This window comes from Neomonachus schauinslandi, chromosome 1 (assembly GCF_002201575.2).
Source record: "Neomonachus schauinslandi chromosome 1, ASM220157v2, whole genome shotgun sequence".
Lineage (NCBI taxonomy): Eukaryota > Metazoa > Chordata > Mammalia > Carnivora > Phocidae > Neomonachus > Neomonachus schauinslandi.
Window position 1 is genome coordinate 193,920,934 of NC_058403.1, and position 21,052 is coordinate 193,941,985.

Consider the following 21,052-nt stretch of genomic DNA (forward strand, 5'->3'; position numbering starts at 1 on the left):
TATTTTATACATTTATATTAAAATGTTTAATTTTTATTTTTTTTTAAAGATTTTATTTATTTGAGAGAGAGGGAGAGAGAGAGCGTGTGGGCATGCACAAGCAGGGGGAGAGGCAGGCAAGAGAGAGAAGGAGAAGCAGGCTTCCCACCGAGCAGGGAGCTGGACATGGGGCTCGATCCCAGGACCCTGGGATCATGATCTGAGCCGAAGGCAGACGCTTAACTGACTGAGCCACCCAGGTGCCCCTATATTCAAATGTTTTAAATAAATTTTTGTTTTTGTGGAAAAGTCCAAGTATAACGTTCTTGTCATTTAAAGTCATTAGATTGAAGTCTTAAACTTTCTTTGGACACTGGAATTCTTAGTACTTTGTGGATAAAACTATGTGTCCTGCTTGTTCTGCTTGGCTCTCAAATTATATTCAGGTTCACTTCTTTCATTTTCTTCTGTTTAGTTTTCTAATTTTTAAAGTACCGATTCAATGGTTTTTAGTATATTTGTAGAGTTGTATAGTCATCACTGTCTAATTCCAGAACATTTCCATAACCTTAAAAAGAAACCCCATACCCACTAATAATAGTTGCAATAATAATTGCTCCTTGCCCCCAGCCCCTGGCAACCATTGTCTGTAAGGATTTGCCTATTCTGAGCATTTCACGTACAGGTATACCTCATTGCAGGTTCAATTCCAGATCACCACAATAGAGCGGATATTGCAATAAAGGGGTGTCAAATTTAAATTTTGGTTTCCCAGTGCATATAAAAGTTACATTTACACTACAGTCTAACCATCCTTCTGAACTTTCAGCAAGTCATAATCTGTTTGCTGGTGGAGGGTCTTGCCTTGAGGTTGATGGCCGGTGGTGGTTGCTGAAGGTTGGGGTAAGTGTGGCAATTTCTTTCAATAGGACGACAGTGAAGTTTGCCACATCTATTGACTCTTCCTTTTACTTAAACACTTAGAGGCCATTGTAGGGTTATTAATTGGCCTAATTTTAATATTGTGTCTCAGGAAATAAGAAGACCTGAGGAGAGGTGGAGAGATGGGGAACAGCCAGTCGGTAGAACAGTCAGAACACACACATTTGTCAATTAAGTTCTCCATCTCTTATGGACACAGTTTGTGGTGCCCCCAAACAATTAAAATAGTAACATCAGAAATCACTGATTACAGATCACCGTAACAAATACAATACTATTGAAAATGTTTGAAATATTGTGAGAATTACTAAAATGTGACACAGAGGCGTAAAGCCAATAGACTTGCTCATTGCAGGGTTGCCACAAACTTTCCATTCGTAAAAAAACCACAATTATCTGTGAAGCATAATCAAGTGGAGCACAGTAAAATGAGGTATGCCTATAAATAGAATCATACAATTTATGGCCTTTTGTGACACCTTCTTTTACTTAACATGATGTTTTCAAGGTTTATTCATGTTGTAGCATCTACCAGTATTGCATTCCTTTTTATTTTTTTACTTTTTTTAAGGAATTTTATTTTACTTTTTTAAAGATTTGTTTATTTGAGAGAGAGAGAAAGTGAGAGAGAACACAAGAAGGGGAGAGGGGTAGAGGGAGGCGCAGACTCCCCGCTGAACAGGGAGCCTGATGTGGGACTTGATCCCAGGACCCTGGGATCATGATCTAAGCCGAAGGCAGACGCGTAACCAACGGAGCCACCCAGGCATCCCTGCATTCCTTTTTAAAATGCCAAATAAATTCACTGTATGTATACACCATATTTTATTTGTCCATTCATTAGTTCATGAGCATTTGGGTTGTTTTCACTTTTTGGTTACTATGGCTAATGCTGTTATGAACATTCTTTTTTTTTTGTTAGTGTTATGAACATTCTTATACAAGTTTATGTATGGACATATGTTTTCAGTTCTCTTGGGTATATACCTATGATTGGAATTACTGGGTCATATGGTAACTCTATGTTTAACTTTTTGAGGAACTCTAAGACTGTTTTCCAAAGCAACTGCATCATTTTACTTCCCAACAATATATGAGAGCTGCAATTTCTCCATATCCTCACCAATACTTGCTATTTTCTGGTTTTTTATCTAGTTATCCTAGTGAGTGTGAAATGGTATCTTACTGTGGTTTTGATTTGCATTTCCCTAATGACTAATGATGTTCAGCATCTATTCATGTGCTTATTGGTCATTTGTATACCTACTTTGGAGAAATATCTGTTCAGGTCCTTTTTTCACCCCTTAAGATTTTATGTATGTATTTATTTGAAAGAGAGAGCGTGCAAGCTGGGAGCAGAGGAAGAGGGAGAGAGAATCTCAAGCTGACTCCATGTAGAGCATGGGACTCGATCTCATAACCTTGAGATCATAACCTGAGCCAAAATCAAGAGTCAGCCGCTTAGCCAGCTGAGCTACCCAGGTACCCCAGAAAAGAACGTTTTTTAAAAAAATGTAAATCGGGGGTGCCTGGGTGGTTCAGTCGTTAAGCGTCTGCCTTTGGCTCAGGTCATGATCCCAGGGTTGTGGGATCAAGCCCGGCATCGGGCTCCCTGCTCGGTGGGAAGCCTACTTCTCCCTCTCCCACTCCCCCTGCTTATGTTCCCTCTCTCGCTGTCTCTCTCAAATAAATAAATAAAATCTTAAAAAAAAAATGTAAATTGGGAGGGTATGTGTTATGGTGAGTGCTGTGAATTGTGTAAGACTGGTTGAATCACAGACCTGTACCTCTGAAACAAATAATACATTATATGTTAAAAAAAGAGAAGAAGGGGCGCCTGGGTGGCTCAGTTGGTTAAGCGACTGCCTTCGGCTCAGGTCATGATCCTGGAGTCCCGGGATCGAGTCCCGCATCGGGCTCCCTGCTCAGCGGGGAGTCTGCTTCTCCCTCTGACCCTCCTCCCTCTCATCCTGTCTCTCATTCTCTCTGTCTCAAATAAATAAATAAAATCTTAAAAAAAAAAAAAAAAGAAGAAGGTAGCAGGAGGGGAAGAATGAAGGGGGGGAATCGGAGGGGGAGGCAAACCATGAGAGACTATGGACTCTGAAAAACTGAGGGTTCTAGAGGGGAGGGGGGTGGGGGGATGGGTTAGCCTGGTGATGGGTATTAAAGAGGGCACTTACTGCATGGAGCACTAGGTGTTATGCACAAACAGTGAATCATGGAACACTACATCAAAAACTAATGATGTAATGTATGATGATTAACATAACATAATAAAAAAATGTAAATCGAAAACATCAGTAGTTTCGGGTTAATAACAATCTGAGTAATTAAAATAATTATTTATTTTGGGGGTGCCTCCTGGGTGGCTCAGTGGTTAGGCATCTGTCTTTGGCTCAGGTCATGATCTCTGGGTCCTGGGGTCGGGCTTCCGGCTCAGTGGGGAGCCTGCTTCTCCCTCTCCCTCTGCCTCTCCCCCTGCTCATGCTGTCTCTGTGTATCTGTCTCAAATGAATAAAGATCTTTATTTAATCTTTATTAAATATCTTTATTAAATGTCTTAAAACATATATATATAATTATTTATTTGGGGGCACCTGTGTGGGGCAGTTGGTTAAGTGTCCAACTCTTAGTTTCGGCTCAGGTTGAGATCTCGGTTGTGAGATGGAGCCCCGCCTCAGGCTCTGTACTGAGCGTGGAGCCTGCTTGGGATTCTCTGCCCCTCCCATTCATGCTCTCTCTCTCATTCTCTCTCTCTCTCTCTAAAATAAATAAATAAATATTTTTTAAAAAGTAAGTACTTATTTTTCTTTGGGAAAAGAGGAAAAAAAGCCAGAATATGTGGGTAACTGATGTCAGCACTTTGTCTTTGCCGCTCAGCACTGCAAATGAGCATGCATCTTGAGAAAGACACTCCTCCTTCTCAATTCCAGTTATAATTTTACAATAGTTTGGCCATTTGGAAGTTCAAAAGACTATTTCATTATTCTGTTTTCTTTTTTGTTTGTTTCATTTTATTATTTTTAAGGATCAAGTTGCTGGTGAATGTGTTATAGAAAAACCAGATAGAACCCACTCAGGTTTACAGCCACAGAGTTCTGGCTCTGAGCCTTCCCTCTCTCGACAGCGACGACAGAAGAAAAGAGAACTGCCTGAGCACAGTGGGGAAGAGAGACAGGTAGGTCAGCAGAGAGCTCTGTGGAGTAAGTCATTATTCTGCTGCCTGGGAAATAGACTTCATTTAGAATGATTAGCAGTTTCCAAAAAGGCACATAAGAAATACAGGGAACATATGGAGAGGGGTGGCAGTGGAGAGATGCTAACTATTAGTTTTCAAATCTCAGTGAGTTAGAAATAGAGTAAAGATTTTATCTTCCCCAGCAAAAATGAACAGGTCATCTTGAGAGTTAAGGGAACAAGCTAACAAAGAATAAATCTCTTAACCCTTCCTGTGTAATACCGATGAATAGTTTCTCCGTTCTGCATAAAATCATGTCGACACCTCATTTCTTGAAGTGACTTTCATAAGCACCCTCTCTGTAAGCTTCTTAGATGGTCATTCACTTTTGGCAGAGTTTCTTTCCAATAAAGTGCAATGTTTTGAAGTTTTTGAGAGCAAATCATTAACAAATACAAAGGAGACTTACTGGTGGGGGAACTTTGGAGGTAGCTGTATAGGAAATTGATAATTTCCCACCTCCCTCTTTTTAATTATTTAAGTTCCAGGAGGCTGCTCCTCGACTTTTGCCTTCTCTTCCCACTGTTGGAAAAATGGATGTCACATTAACACAAAAAGATGCTGAAAACCAAAATAGAGTGGCCATTGGGTCTGTGAGCTGTTCGAGGAGCAGGGAGGTGTCATCATCAAAGGTTTGTGGGAGTGTATATTGGATTTTTTTCAACCTTCTTATAAAACTTTTTGGTTGTAAAAATCCTGCATATGTTGTGAGGTTTTGTATTAAAACATCTTACCTGGGGCGGGCTGGGTGGCTCATTCGGTTGAGCCCGATGCAGGGCTCGACCCCAGGACCCTGGGATCATGACCTGAGCTGAAGGCAGACACTTAAGAACTGAGCCACCCAAGCACCCTAAATAAATAAAACCTTAAAAACAAAACATCTTAGCCCTGCCTTTTGCCAAACAGCAGAGGGGACAAAAATTGTTATTCTCAGCAGAAGCTTTTATTGAAATGGATGGAATATAGTTCCAGGGATGGTCACTTCCACTTAATTAAGGAAACTAAGTAGATTCTGAATGTAAGAAATGCAGAATTTTTCATTTGCCCTTCCAAAAATGAGTACTTCCCAGAAATGAGGGTTGTGATCATTCCTAGCTAATAGTTGTAACCGTGATGTGGACTGGTTTCGAACAGATACTCCTTTAAAGACCTGTGCAGGGCCTTTCCTATAGTGCTGGATGATACGTCAAACTTTGCAGTTGTTAGAAAAATAGTGAGTAGGGGTGAAAGTAATTAACTGTCTTTAAAAGGATCGACCATTATCAGCAAGAGAGAGGAGGCGACTAAAGCAGTCACAGGAAGAAGTGTTCCCCTCAGGTAAAGTTTTCTCTTTCCTTCATCTATTGGAGGTTGTTGGTTTGGCTTATGGATATAGCCTTGGTTCTGATTGTGAGGTGTGAAGAATTTTCAGCATCAGTGATCCATTTGGGAAACAGATTTGGAAGAATTTTTGAAATTTCTTAGGCCTTAAAAAAAAATCAGCATAGGCTGTTGGGGTCTGGAACTTGTATTATCAGAGGAAGAGGATATTAAAAAGAGAGCAAGAGGGCTTTGAGTGGCATTAACTCCTGGGAGATTTCAGACAGGAAATGGAGTGAACGTTTAATTTGTTTCCATGTTCAGATTCTGCTCGTCAGGAAGCGCTATCTTCCCAGAAACAGAGAGACGAAGCTGGGAGAATGGTGCTGCCCTGGGCTGAGGGCCATGATCATTCTTATTACTATAATCTAAAGACAGTACTAGCAGTTTCTATTTATTGAATGATGTCTCAAGCATTATGGGAAGCATTTTAAGAGCATTATCTCATCTCCTGTTGACGGTAACTGTCAAAGGAAGGCAGCATTATCTGCATTTTGCCGCTGAGGACACTGAAGCTTGGAGAGGTTACATAACTTGACCAGGGTCACAGAGCTGGTGGACCTAGAACCGAGGTTTGAACTGAGGTGTCAGACACCAGAGTGATGATGAATATGCTGAGTTACTTCTAGGCTGGCACTTGCTGTAAAGCCCTCTTCTGCTGAGGCCAGCCCACCACAGACAACTGCTGGGGGTGCTCACTTTTTCAGGCCCTTCAGTGAGGAGAGCTTCTCGGAGTGCATCAGGGCCAGGGAAACCACAAGAAGAAGGCCAGCCCGCCCCTGCCCAATGGTTGTCTTCCAACTGCACTGTTGCTCAGGTACATTACACAGTCCTATGGAAAAGGGGGACAGGTCTATATCAGGCAAGCCTAATACAGTAAACCTCATAAATGCCAGCTCCATTGATTTCTGGGACAGCACTGCCTTAAGTTATATTTTTTCACCTTGATAAGGAAAAGAACTGGTGAATAATAACTAAAAGGATTATTTTTCCTCCATTAAAGGAATGAGTTTTTTAGGTGCTCTTATAAGCAGTTGGTAGCTTAGTTACTATCTTTTTTAGGTAGTCTTTAAAACAGGACTTCCAAAAGGCTTCCACTAGGCAACATTTTGCTTATTCTGCTGTGTAACCAATATACCTGCCTACCTGGCCAAGTTTTAGTCTCATTTGCATATCTTTGCTCAGTTTCCTGTTTGTGTCAGAGTTCCTTAGCTTCTCGCCTAGGGAGGATGCAGGGGCAGCATCTAGTGGCTAAATGGGTAGTTGCAAGGTTTCCAACCCATGTTCATTTTCTGTGTAATGATACCTGGGGAATAATTATCCATTTTTCTGTATTGCAATTTCTGACATTATTTCTAGGAGCATATAATTATTTTAAAAAATAGAAACTTCCTGTTCTTGAAAGTAAGGAAGATTTGTTGCTTTAACAGTATTCTATGAATAAGTTGTTTCACTAATCAAGATATTCCTCTCCATTTTCCAAAGTTGTAAGGTTTGCATATAATTAAATCAAGTAATCCTTTAAGGTATTTTAACAAAGAGTCTCAGATATAAGCAAACTGAGGTTGCTTTTATTTAGGTGGCATTTTATCTAGCTTAAAATTCCTTAGGTTACCAGCCCTCTGCTTAGGAGTTGGAGTACCAGAAGTATTTGTGTGCTTTCTTCTGGAAAGGAAATTTCTTCATAGCTGAGACTTTCCAGGGCCTTGTAAAACTCCACCTTAATGTTCTTCAGGGTTCACTTGTGAACTTTATGGGTGAACTGGGATATCATTTGGGTAAAGTAACTTCAACTTTTAGATCATTAGTTTCTCCTGTTAAATTGGACCCAAGTACACACTGTATCTAGACACTGCATCTAAGAGTGTTGCGTGTGTTATGTTCTGGTTGTGTTGTCATGTGGAATTTTGTTTTTCCAAACACTAAAGGAAAGGAAACTCATCCACTGTCTGTCTGAGGATGAATTAAGTTCTTCTACAAGTTCAACTGATAAATCAGATGGGGATTCCAAGGAACGGTAAGGCTCTTACTTTTCTGTCTCCTTTCATAAACAGTTTCTATTTTGACTAGTCGTACATGTTTATTCAGACCTGTAGTGCTGCCATCAATAACATTATAAATGGGTTTTGGTACATGTTAGAGCTAAAACTATCTCTTCTAATGAACACATCTGATTTCATTTGGAATTCTTACAGAATGTTTTCTTAGATCTATGGTTTATAGTTTTCATCAGATTTGCAAAAATTTTGACCGTTAGTTTTTCATAATTTTTTTGGACTCCCTCTTGCGTTCTTGAGGATTTTAACTATGTCTATATTAGATTGTTTAAAGTTGTCTGATAGCTCACTGATGGTGTTTGTGTTTTTTATACTTTTTTTCTGTTTCATTTTTCATAGATTCTACTGCCGTGTTTTTGGGTCCACTAATGTTTTCTTCTACAGCATCTAGTCTGCTCATCCTATCTCATGTTTTCAACACAGTGTATTTTTTAATTTCCAGGAGTTCTATTTGGGTCTTTTTATAACTTCCGTGCCTCTCTTTAATATATTAATGCATTCCTCTACCTTGGACATGTGGAATATATTTAAATAAGCACTTTAATGTCCTTATCTACAAATTTTATCACTAGTGTCACTTTTGGGTCTGTTTCTATTAACTGATTTTTTGTCTTTATAAATGTGTGTTGTTTTCCTGCTTCTTTGCATGTCTGGTATTTTTGACTGGATGCCAGACATTGTCAGTTTTATCTCATTGGGGGCTGGTATTTTTTGTATTGCTTTAAATATTCTTGAACTTTGTACATGGATGTAATTTACTTAAAAATAGTTGGGCAGAATTTATACATAGAACCTGAGGCTTCTTTCTGGTCTCTCTTTTCTAAGATTTCACTCTCACTTTCTAGTGGCTGTGGTTGTCTTGAACTCTGCCCTTTGGTTTTGCAGGCCAGAGAGACTGTGGGTTTTCTGTTGTACTTTAGCGGCCTGTGGCCTTCCCTTAGGCTAAAAGTTGTTGACGCTCCTCCAGAACCTGCCTCCAGGTTTTGTACATTCTCCATTGTCTTCACATACTGTATTTTTGTATTTTGTTGAGTTTATACTTATTTATGGAAGGGTCTGTCTATAAGAGCTTACTTAGCTATTTAGAAGCAGAACTTCCTAAATGTTGTTTTGTATCTAATTTTTTAATGAAAAATTCTCATAAAGCCAGTGAAATCACAGGGGAATTTTTTTTTTTTCCAGGAAATGTCATACAAATGAAATGAGTGACTTGGTGCAGTTGATGACTCAGACCCTAAAATTGGAGTCTAAAGAGAGCTATGAAGATCTCCTGGTTCCAGAGCCAGTGTCAGAATTTAAACTTCATCGGAAGTACCGGGATACGCTGATACTTCATGGGAAAGTTGCAGAAGAAGCTGAGGACCTCCATTTTAAAGAGCTACCTTCTGGTGATCAGTTTATTTTTTTACAGCAAACTGGAGAGCATGCTTATTGGAGAAATGTGTCACACCAAGAAGATAATGCTGCCAAAATTTTTTGCTTTTTTATTATTTTGTTTGGATAGCTCCATAAAAGGCATATCTTGTTTTATGCAGCAAGTTGTGTTCCTGAAAAGTTGCCTGAAAGTTGTTTTCTTTAAATAAATATAAGTGCATGTTTGGATTTTTCATGTGACTTTTCTTGAAATTAGACAGTGTGGATTTTAGGTTTAGGAGGTGGTAATGAGATATGAAGTATAAGTTCATATATACATTTGTCATCACTTTAAAAATATACGAAATTATTAAACCCAACTCTTGTCAAAGTGAAAAGAATCTTAATATGACAAGATTTAAAAAAAAAAAAAATGTTCTTCATGTTGCTGTGGTGAAAGTATTTATTTTTCCCTGTCTTTGTTAATTGCTTTTTAGCTGTCATGCCAGGTTCTGAAAAGATCAGAAGAATAGTTGAAGTTTTGAGAGCTGATGTAATCCAGGGCCTGGGGATTCAGCTTTTAGAACAGGTGTATGATCTTTTGGAAGAAGACAATGAATTGGAGAGAGAGGTGAGTGTCCCATTAGCTGTGTCAGCTGCTTATGCTATAGAATTCTTTTTAACAGACTTTTGAAATATAATTAACATACTGTACATTTCACCCATTTAAAGTATACCATTCAGTGGTTTTTAGTATGTTCACAGAGTTATATAGCCATTACCACAACCAAAGTTAGAACATTTAATACCCCCAGAAGAGACTCTACTCATCACTCTCCATTGTCCCCCAAGCCCTCCACCCTTAAGCAACCACTGATATTTCTATGCCTATAGATTTGCCTATTCTGGACATTTCATTTAAATGGACTCATACAAAACATGTGGTCTTTTGTGATTGGCTTCTTTCAGTTAGCATAATGTTTTCAAGATTCATCCATGTTGTAGCATATATCACATTCTTCATTGTTTTATATGGTCAGATAATATTCCATTATGGCTATTCCACATTTTGTTTATCTGTTCATCAGCTGATGGACACTTAGGTGGTTTCCACTTTTTAACTATTATGAATAGTGCTGCTATGCACATTTGTTTTTGTGTGGACATGTTTTCATTTTTCTTGGGTATGTACCTAGGAGTGGAAATTGCTAAATCATATAGAAAGTCTATGTTTAACATTTTGAAGAACTGCCAGACTGTTTTCCAAAGTAGCTGTACCATTTTCTATTCCCATCAGTAATTTATGACGGTTCTAATTTCTCCACATTCTTGTCAACACTTGTTATTGTCATCATTTTGATTATAGCCATCCTAGTAGGTGGGAAGTGTTACCTCATCGTTTTGATTTGCTTTTCCCTAATGGGTAATGATGTTTGCATCTTTTTTTTTTTTTTAAGATTTTATTTATTTATTTAACAGAGAGAGACACAGCGAGAGAGGGAACACAAGCAGGGGGAGTGGGAGAGGGAGAAGCAGGCTCCCTGCAAAGCAGGGAGCCCGATGCGGGACTCGATCCCAGGACCCTGGGATCATGACCTGAGCCGAAGGCAGTCGCTTAACTGACTGAGCCACCCAGGCGCCCTGATGTTTGCATCTTTCATGCGCCTTTTGGTCATTTGTAGATGTTTTTTAGAGACGCATCTATTCTGACCTTTTACATATCTTAGAATTATTATTTATCTTTTTATTGTTGAGTTATAAGAGTTGTTTGTATATTCTAGATACAAGTCCTTTATCAGATATGTGATAAAAAAAAGTTTTCCTTATTCTGTAGTGGTGTTTTCACTTCCTTCATGGCATTGTTTGTAGCACAGAAGATTTTAATTTTGTTAAAGTCTAATTTATTTATTTTATTTTTTGTTATTTGTAGTTTTGGTGTCATATCTAAGAAGGCTTTGCCTAACCTAAGGTCTTGAAGATTTATTCCTATCATTTCTTCTAATAGTTTTATCATACAAGTTCTTACAAATAGGTCTATAATCCATTTGAGTTCATTGTACAAGGAAGGGCTTCATCTTTATTCTTCTGCATGTGGATATCCAGTTGTCCCAGCAGACTGTTCTTTTCCTACTGAATTGTCTTGACACCCTTTTTGAAAATCAGTTGACCATAATGTAAGGGTTTATTTCTAGACTCTCAATTATGTTCCATTGGTTTATGTCTCTATGTCTGTGCTACACTGTCTTCATTACTGTAGCATTGTAGTAAGTTTTGAAATCAGGAAGTGTTAGTCGTCTAACTTTACTCTTTTTTTTCCAAACTCTTTTGGCCATTATTTGCATTTCCATGTGAGCTTCAGGATCAACTTAGTAATTTTTGTAAAAATGTCAGCTCAGATTTTGATTAGGATGCTATAGAATCATTCTCTAAATAAATTTTAGTCTGACTCACCTGACTTTTCTGCTTAAGGTTACTGTTATTATACTTAAATCTTATTTCTTTTTGAGAGATTCATTATATATGCTCACCTATTTGAAAGCGAACAGTAAGGCATACTTATATTTATGGAACACAAACAACTATATACCAATTTTTAAAAATTGCTGCTTTTTCTTGTCTGATAAAAAGGTAATAAATATATGGTTGTTGTAGAACATTTAGAACACACAGATTTAAAAATAAAAATCAGTGTAATCTTAGCCCTCAGTGATTCCAGATTTTGTTGTCTATCATTCTATAAATAGTAGTAACATTTACTACTACTAACACGGTTTTCTAAGCACTTTACATATATTAAGTCATTTAAATCTCCAACAATCCACTGAAGTTGTTACGAGTGATCTATTTTACGGAGGAAGACTCTGTAGCACAGAGAGGTTAAATGAGTTGCCTGAAGTCACACTGCTAACAGTTGGCTGAACAATTGGCCTTCATTGCAGACAGTCTGATTCCAGAGCCCATGTTCTCACCCACTGTTCTATACTGCCTTTTATTCTCTTATACATACGTCTGTGGTTTGCTGTGTATGTACACATCCATCACATCCATATATGTATCATAGCCTTTTTTTTGAGCCTTCTACAGGATTAGCCTGTACACAGTTTGTAGTATGTATTTTTCACATAATGGTACAACTGAGCTTAGAAGCACAGCCAGGTCCTTGTAGTAACAATCACTCTTGATCGTTCCTGTGCTTCTGAGGCCACTACTCTTCTCCCGTTCCCCCTGGGCTAGTTCCTGATTGGGTCATGCAGATTATTCTCCAGTGAGTCGGTTGCATTTCATCACACCTGCATTATGGAAACTTTCAGAGTAGTGCCTGAACAAACATTTTTTGACTAATTATACTTTTAAAATATTTATATTTCTAGTTTTTTGGTGGTAATAATAGCAACAACAGTAAAGCCTTAAATTCCTAGAAATACAGTTGCTTCTCCACCAGTTTATTTTTGTCTTTGATACGTTACCTTATTTTATTCAAATTCCAGTCTGAACACACATGGTCCAAGAACACTCAAACCAAAATATAAACAGATGTTAAAGATTGGTTTTTAAATGTCATAGCCAGTGATGTCACACTTGCCTGTGATCTCACCAACATAAAACCACATCCACACCTCAGTGGCCACCAAACCATTCAGCAGAGCTTCCTTATCTGTGAATTGTTGGAAGCTGATAGTTTTTGAACACTCTTGATAATTTTTTTCGAGCTCTGAATAGCTGTAGGAATCTCAGCAGAGACTGGTTGGAAGAACCAGCTCAACCTAGCCAAAATGTGGCCAAAGCTTTGAGTAAGTCACAGCAGCGCTGGGGCCTTCTCTGCAAGGTTATGGACAAACTGTGCCATGTTCCAGGATGGAAAGTCTGTTATCCTGGATGGCCACTACTGAATGTCACTTCTCCAGCAATTTAATAATAAATGATATCTAAGTGTTGTTTTAATTTTTTATTTTAAAATAATTTTAGACTAACTGAAAGTTGCAAAAAGAATATAAAGAATTCCTGAATACTCCTCATCTATATTGCCTAATATTACTATTCTGCCACTTTTGCTTCATTATTCTCATTCTCCATATGTATAATTATTTTTCTATCCATTTGTGAGAATGTCTATCCACCTCTAAATTCTTCAGTATTTCCTAAAAACAAGAATATGTCCTTATAGGGGTGCCTGGGTGGGTCATTTGGTTGGGTGTCTTGATTTTGGCTCAGGTCATGATCTTGGGGTTTTGGAATCAAGCCCTGCATCAGGCTCCACACTGAGTGCAGAGCCTGCTTGGGATTCTCTCTCTCTCTCTCTCTCTCTGGAAAAAAATAAATAAATAAAAAGAATATGTCCTTATATAACCACAGCTCAGTGACCAAATTCAGAAAATTAACATTAATGCAATACCATTATCTAATTTACAGACCTTACTTAAATTTCACTAATTGTCACGCTGATACCCTTTATAGCAAAAGAAAAAAATCTTTCTGTTCTAGGATTCAGTAGATTCAACTCAATCAGGTTGAATTAAATTAAGGATTACCTTTTTTAATAGGTTTATTAAGATATAATTCACATACCATGTGATTCACCCATTTTAAGTGTACAGTTCAGTGGTTTTTAATATATTCACAAATATATATTTGCTGTCACCACAGTCAATTTTAAATATTATTGTCTCCTTAAAAAGCAATCTTGTACTTCTAGCTGTTGGCCCTCTATCTTCTCCTTTCAGCTCTAAGGAACCAGTAATCTGCCTTTTCTATATAAATTTACCTATTCTGGACATTTCATTTAATAGAATCATATAAAATATGTAGTCTTTTGTGACTGGCTTCTATCACTTAGCATGATGTCTTCAAGGTTCATCTGTCTAGGAGCATGTATCAGTACTTCATTCCTTTTTATGGCTGAACAGTATTCTGTTGTGTGGATATGCCACACAATATTTTGTTTAATCTTTTCATCAGTTGATGGACATTTGGGTTGTTTCCACCTTTTGCCTATCGTGACGAAGTTTGGTATAAACATTGGTGTGCAAGCTCCTGTGTGGATTCAGTTCCCTTGGGTGTATAACTAGGAGTGGAATTGTTGGGTCGTATGGTAATCTACATTTAAATGTTTGAGGAACTTCCAGATGGCTTTCCAAAGCAACTGCACCATTTTACATTTCTACCAGCAGCATAAGAGGGTTCTGATTTTTCCACATTCTAGTCAACACTTGTTATTATCTGACTTTTTGTTTATAGACTTCTTAGCAGGTATGAAGTGGTATTCATTGCATTTCCCAGATGACTAATGATGTACTACTTTCCATTCGTATATTTTCTTTGGAGATATGTCTACTCAAGTTCTTTGCTGATTTTTAAATTGAATTATTTATATTTTAATTAATGAGTTGTGGAATTCTCTATATATTCTAGATAGAAGTCTTATTATCAAATATATGATTTATAAATATTTTTCCCATTTTGTGGGAGTGGTAGAATGTCTTTTTACTCCCCTACCCCCTTTTTTTTTAATGGTGTGAAATCCTTACCTTTATTTCAATGGGAGGCGGTGGTCGGGGCAAATCCTATTGGTCTGGGGGCAGCTCCAGGTCCTCCCTGTGGGCGCTGGGGTGCTTGGGGCCAGCCTCTCCTTTGTAGGCCCCCACCTTTGGGGTGCAATGGGTTTGGGCAGGGCCCTGCCCCCTGAATTTCTCCAGCTCCACCTTCAGCCCATCATTCACCTTGGGTGGCAAGTGCAGCTGCTGCCCCACCTCCTCTTCTTTGAAGCACAAAAATTTTCAGTTTTGAGGAAGTCCAATTTATTTTTCTTTTGCTACTTGTGTTTTTGGTGTCATCAAAGAACCCATTGCCAAGTCCAAGATCATATAGGTTTACCTTTAGGTTTTTCTCTAAAAGGATTATAGTTGTAGTCTGTACATTTAGGTCTTTGATGTATTTTGAGTTAATTTTTGTATATGGCTTGGGAGTAAAGGTCCATCTTCATTCTTATATATGTGGCTATCCTGTTGTCTATCATTTGTTGGAAAGACTATTCTCTCACCTTGTCAAAAAAAAAAAGACCAGGGGCGCCTGGGTGGCTCAGTCGTTAAGCGCCTGCCTTCGGCTCAGGTCATGACCCCAGGGTCCTGGGATCGAGCCCCGCATCGGGCTCCCAGCTCCGCGGGAAGCCTGCTTCTCCCTCTCCCACTCCCCCTGCTTGTGTTCCCTCTCTCGCTGTGTCTCTCTCTGTCAAATAAATAAAATCTTAAAAAAAAAAAGACCATATACACATGGATTTATCTTTAGACTCTCAATACTATTCCTTTAATCTGTGTTTGTCCTTATGCTGGTACTATACTGTCTTGTTAACTGTTGCTTTGTAGTAAATTTTGAAATCAAGATAGATGAGTCCTCCAACTTGGTTATTTTTCAAAATTGTTTTGGCTATTCTGGGTCCCTTACAATTCTATAGAATTTGCTTGTCAATTTCTTCAAAGAAGCTAGCTGGGATTCTTATAGGGACTGAATTGAATCTGCAGATTAATTTGTGGAGTATTACCATCTTAATAAATGACCTTTGATTCATGAACATGTGATTTTCCATTTATTTAGATCTCAGGTTTCCTTAAACAATGTTTTACAGTTTTCAGAGTGTAAGTTTGGTACCTCTCTTGTCAAATTTATTCCTGTGTATTTTCTTCTTTTTGATGCTATTGGAATTTTATATATTCATTTGGGATTGTTTATTGCAAATGCATAGTAATAAATTTGATTTTGAAAATCTTGACCTTGGGTCCTACAACCTTGCTAAGCTTATTTACTGGGTTTAATTTTTTTTTTTTTTTTTTTTTGGTGGTGGTGGACTCCTTGGAATTTTCTATATATAATATGTCATCTGTGAATAGAGTTAGTTTTACTTTCTAGTCTTCTTTTCTTGCCTGTTGGCCTGGCTAGAACCTCCAGTACAGTGTTGAGTGGAAGTGGTGCAAGTGGACAACCTTGACTTGTTTCTGATCTAACAGGGAAAGCATCCAGTCTTTCACCATTAGTTGACTGTGGGTTTTTATAGATACCCTGTATGAGGTTGAAGAAGGTCCCTTCTTTTCCTGGTTTGTTGAGTGTTTTTTTGCTTCGTTTATCAAAGAAGGTGTTGGGTTTGTCAGATGCTTTCTCTTTTGATGATTATATGGCTTTTGTATTTAATGCTATTGACAGTGTGTTATATTAATTGATTTTGGGATGTTAAACCATCCATGCATTCCTGTGATATACCTCACTTGGTCATGTTATATACTACTACTTATATGATTTTGGAGTCATGTTTCTTGTATTTTGTTGAAGATTCTTTTGTCCATATTCTTACAAGATATTGGTCTTTAATTTTCTGTGATGTCTTTGGTTGTGTTATTAGGGTAATAATTGCTTCATAGAATGTGTTGGGCAGTGTTCCCTAATCTTCTATTTTTTTGGAAGAGTTAATGAGTAATTGGTATTCTTTTAATGTTTGATAGAATTCACCAATGAAGGCATCTGGGCCTGGGCTTCTCTTTGTGGATAGTTTCTTGATGATGAACTTAGTGTCTTGTTATATTCAGATTGTTCTTCTGTTTCTAATTTTGTGTCTTACTAGGAATTTGTCCATTTCATCCAAGTTAACTAATTAGCATGTAATTATCGCAATCCTTTTAAATATTTTTTATTTCTGTAAGGTTGGTTATTTAGGAGTGTGTTGTTTAATTTCCATATATTTTTATCCCCAATTTCTTTCTGTTACTTATTTCTAATTGCATTTTATTGTGGCTGTAGAACATACTTATTATTTTTATCTTTTTAAATTTATTGAGCTTTGTTTTATGGTCTAGAATATGGTCTAACCTGGAAATTTTCTGTGTGCGCTGGAGAAGAACATTTATATTCAGCTCTCGTTGTGGGGAGTATTTTTTAGATGTCTGTTAGTTGTAGTTTGTTTATAGTGTTGACCAAATAGCTTATTTTCTTGTTGATCTTCTTCTGCTTCTTCTTCTTTTTTTAAATTTTATTTTCCTTGTTGATCTTCTGCCTGGTTGTTTTGCCCATTACTGAAAGTGGAGTGTTATGTCTCCATCGATGTCATTGATGTCTCCAACTATTGTTGAATTTCTTCCTCCACTTCCATCAATTTTGCTTCATGTATTTTGGTGCTTTGATTAGGTGCTTAGATGTATATAACTGTTATATCTTTCTGATGGATTGACTCTTTTATCATAAAATGTTCCTCTTTATCTCTAGTAACATGTTTTTGTTTCAAAGTCTATTTTAGCTGATACTAGTATAGCCACTTCAGCTTTCTTATGGTTCCTGTTTGCATGGTATATCTTTTTCTGTCCTTTTACTTTCAGTCTGTTTGTACCTTTGATCTATTATGTGTTTCCTGTAGATACTGTATACAGCTGGGTCTTGTATTCTTACCATCCTAACATTCTGCCTTTTGATTGGATTGTTTAATCCATTCACGTTAAATGTTAGTACTGATACAGTTGGATTTATGTCTGCATTTTACTTGTTGTTTTGTATATGTCTCGTGTTTTTTTTGTTCTTGTATTTCTCCTTTACTGCTTTCTTTTGCATTAAGTGAATATTTTCTAATGTAGCATTTTAATTTCCTTAATAATTTTTTTCCTATATATTTTCCATTTCTTTCCTTAGTGGTTGCACTAAAGCTATCATATACATCTTAAATTATCAGAATCAACTTCAGCTTTATACTCACTTAATTCCAGTGAGATGTAGAAATGTTATTCCTATTCTCTTTTTCCCTTTATGGTGTTATCATTTTACATATCATACATGTCATATAAATGTTACAAAACCAACATTATCTTGTTATAATTATTTCTTTATATGGCTTTATGTCTCTTGAAGTTGAAAGAGAGGAGAGAAAGTATATGTTTGTAGCTTTTTCTGTAGTAACCTTGTTATTTATTAATTTCTGGTTCTCTTCATTTATTCCTGTAGATTCAAGTTACCATCTGGAGTCATTTCCTTAGCCTAATACAGCTTTGCTGCTACCCACCTTTGTGGTGCTATTGGCAAATAGATTACATTTCTATATGTTAAAGACTCAACAATACATGATACAGTGTTTTTAAAAATTGTTTTAAAAAATTAATAATAATTTTAAAACACATTAAGTTGTTTAATTTGTGTTATACACATATTGCTTATTGTAGTAAAATACACATAATTTCAAATTTACCATTTTAACAATTTTTAAGTGTTTGGTTCAATGACATTAAGTATGTTCCTGTTGTAGTACCAACATCACCACCATCTGTCTCTAATCTGAATTTATATCAGCTTACATTCAATAACATAAACTCTGCTGCTTTAAAGCTCTGTACCCACCCTTTTCAGTTACTGATGTCACAAAATTACATCTTTATATATTGTGAGTCCAAAAACATAAACTAGTAATTGGCCTTTTTAATGCATTAGTCTCTTAAATTTTGTAGAAAACTAAACAAAGTTACAATAGTACTAACTTTTAGACTAATAATTTTTTGAATGTATCTCTTAATTCATGTAGAAAACAAAAAGTGGAATTATAAACTGTTGTTACATAATACTAGCTTTGATAATTGCCCACATATCACCTTTACTGAGATCTTTGTTTCTTCATACAGCTTTGAGTTACTGTCTGGTGTCCTTTCATTTCAACTTTTTTTGTTTGTTTGTTTTAAAAGATTTTATTTATTTGACAGAGAGAGGGAGAGTACAAGCAGTGGGAGCAGCAGACAGAGGGAGGAGAAGCAGGCTCCCTGCTCAGCAGGACCCGGGGATCATGATCTGAGCTGAAGGCAGACACTTAACTGACTGAGCCACCCAGGCACCTGCTTTCATTTCAACTTAACAGGACTCCCTGTAGTATTTTTGCAGGCTGGGTCTGATGGTAAAAATTCTTCGTCTTTTGTTTATCTGGTAATATCTTAAGTTCTCCCTTACTTTTTGCCCTCAGTTTTATTGAGACATAATTGATATATAACATTGTGTTTAGGGTGTACAACATAATGATTTTTGTATATATTGCAAAATGATTACCACAGTAAGTTTGGTTAACATCCATTATCTCTCATAATTATAACAATTTTGTTCTTGTGATGAGAACTTATAAGATCTACTCTTAGCAACTTTCAAATGTATAATACAGTATCATTAACTGTAGTCACCATGCTGTACGGTTACATCCCCAGAATTCATTTACCTCATAAAGTTTGTACCTTTTGACAACCTTCACCCATTTCCCTAACCACCCCCACCCCTACCTCTGGCAACCACCAATCTGTTCTCTATTCAGTTTTTTAAAATTCTGCATAAGTGAGATCATGCAGTATTTATTTGCCTTTCTGTTTGACTTATTTCACTTAGAATAAGGCCTTCAAGATACATCGATGTTGTTGCAAATGGCAGTATTTCTTTTTCTTCCTCACTTTTGAAGGATATTTTTGCCAGATAAAGGATTCTTGGTTGACAGGTTTCTCTTTTCTTTCTCTTTCTCTTTCTTTCTTTTCTTTCTTTTCTTTCTTTCCTTCCTTCCTTTTCTTTCCTTTTCTTTCTTTCTTTTCTTTCATTTTGAAAATACTGCCCAGTTGCCTTCTGGCCTCCAAAATTTCTCATCAGAAATCTGCTGATAATCATGTTGGAGATCCCTTGTATGTGAGGAGTTGCCTCTTTCTTGCTGCTTTCAAGATTCTCCCTTTCTCTTCAGCTTTCAACAGTTTGATTATAATGTGATGGGTAGGAACTGTTTGTTTCAGCCTACTTAAGAGTTCATTGAGCTTCTTGGATGTTTAGGTCTTTCTTCAAACTTGGTACATTTTGGCTATTTCCTCAAATAATCTCTCTTCCTCTTTCTTCCCCTTTGGGACTCCCACTATGCATATATATTGGTCTCTTTAAATCCCCTGTAAGTTGCTTCAGCTGGAGGGGGAGGGGTTTGTAACAGGGTCAGTGAGGGCTGCAACAGTGGTTGCCTGCTTCTGTGTGTACACCTCTGATCAGAAGCAGCAGTCATCTCTCAGTACACAGATCCCCAGTATTTGGAGGACAAGGTTCTTACTGCCTTCCCTGGCTCCACAAGCTGTGTGCAGGCTGCTGCAGAACATCTTCACAGCTGGGGGCGGGGCGGTGCTAGGAACTGAAATTGATTGAAATTAACCACAGTTTACCCTCCAAGCCTTCCCCTGGAAGTTGCAAGCCTTTAATAGACTGCAGAAGTTCCGAAATAGTTACATCAGGCATTCAGCCAGTACAGTTTTTGTCCATGTGAGGAGATATAGTCCTGGTCCTTTCTCTGTCATCTTTCATACATATTGTATTGTATATTTACTTTTTTTTTTTAAGATTTTATTTATTTATTTGAGAGAGAGAGACAGAGAGGGAACACAAGAAGGGGGAGTGGGAGAGGGAGAAGCAGGCTTCCCGCTGAGCAGGGAGCCTGATGTGGGGCTCCATCCCAGGACCCTGGGATCATGACCTGAGCCAAAGGCAGACGCGTAAGGACTGAGCCACCCAGGTGCCCCAGAAAAGTTCTTCTTCTAAGATTACAAAAATGTTTTCTTCTACTATATACTGATTTTCTTTTTATGTTTCCCAAATAGGTACGTTTGCAAGAGCACATGGGTGAAAAATATACAACTTACAGTGTGAAAGCTCGCCAGTTGAAATTTTTTGAAGAAAATGTGAATTTTTGAGAATTTAATCTGCCAGAACTAAAGACCTATTTTTAAAGGTTTTTGGCTTAAACAGAAGCAAACCCATAATAATGATTGGAGGCCATTCACCGTCCTTATTTCTTTCTTTTTTTTTTTTTTTTTAACTGGGAGAAAAGTGGGATCGAACAGAGTAACATGAAGCAATGTCACAAAAGAAAGAAAAAACCTTTGGCTAGCTTACTCTCTTGATGAAGAAAATCTATTAGAAGATGTCTGGTTACTGTTACTGAGCCTTAAACCACCAGTTTTATATTTAGAACTTTATTTTTAAGGTACTAATTAGCTTGATTACAGGGCCATAAAATTAGATTGGAAGTTTTATATTGTACTATAGTGATAAATGCATAGGAGAAGTAAATAATATGTCATAGTGATACTCGTCATTGTTAATAACT

At 37.3% G+C, this 21,052-nt stretch overlaps 1 protein-coding gene across 3 annotated transcripts in view; it reads left to right on the top strand.

Moving 5' to 3' along the window:
- Positions 1 to 20,782, top strand: part of NEK4 (NIMA related kinase 4) — a 31,946-nt gene extending 11,164 nt beyond the window's left edge. For 2 of the 3 annotated variants that reach the window (XM_044916882.1, XM_044916887.1), the window contains 8 exons: positions 3,953 to 4,112; positions 4,634 to 4,794; positions 5,413 to 5,479; positions 6,229 to 6,338; positions 7,450 to 7,538; positions 8,761 to 8,966; positions 9,429 to 9,562; positions 20,544 to 20,782. In XM_044916882.1, coding sequence (XP_044772817.1) covers positions 3,953 to 4,112; positions 4,634 to 4,794; positions 5,413 to 5,479; positions 6,229 to 6,338; positions 7,450 to 7,538; positions 8,761 to 8,966; positions 9,429 to 9,562; positions 20,544 to 20,636 — 1,020 coding nt within the window. In that variant the 3' untranslated portion in view covers positions 20,637 to 20,782. The remainder of the gene's footprint in view (positions 1 to 3,952; positions 4,113 to 4,633; positions 4,795 to 5,412; positions 5,480 to 6,228; positions 6,339 to 7,449; positions 7,539 to 8,760; positions 8,967 to 9,428; positions 9,563 to 20,543) is intronic. The other variant, XM_021694973.2, reaches the window with a different exon arrangement.
- The last annotated feature ends 270 nt before the right edge of the window (positions 20,783 to 21,052 follow it).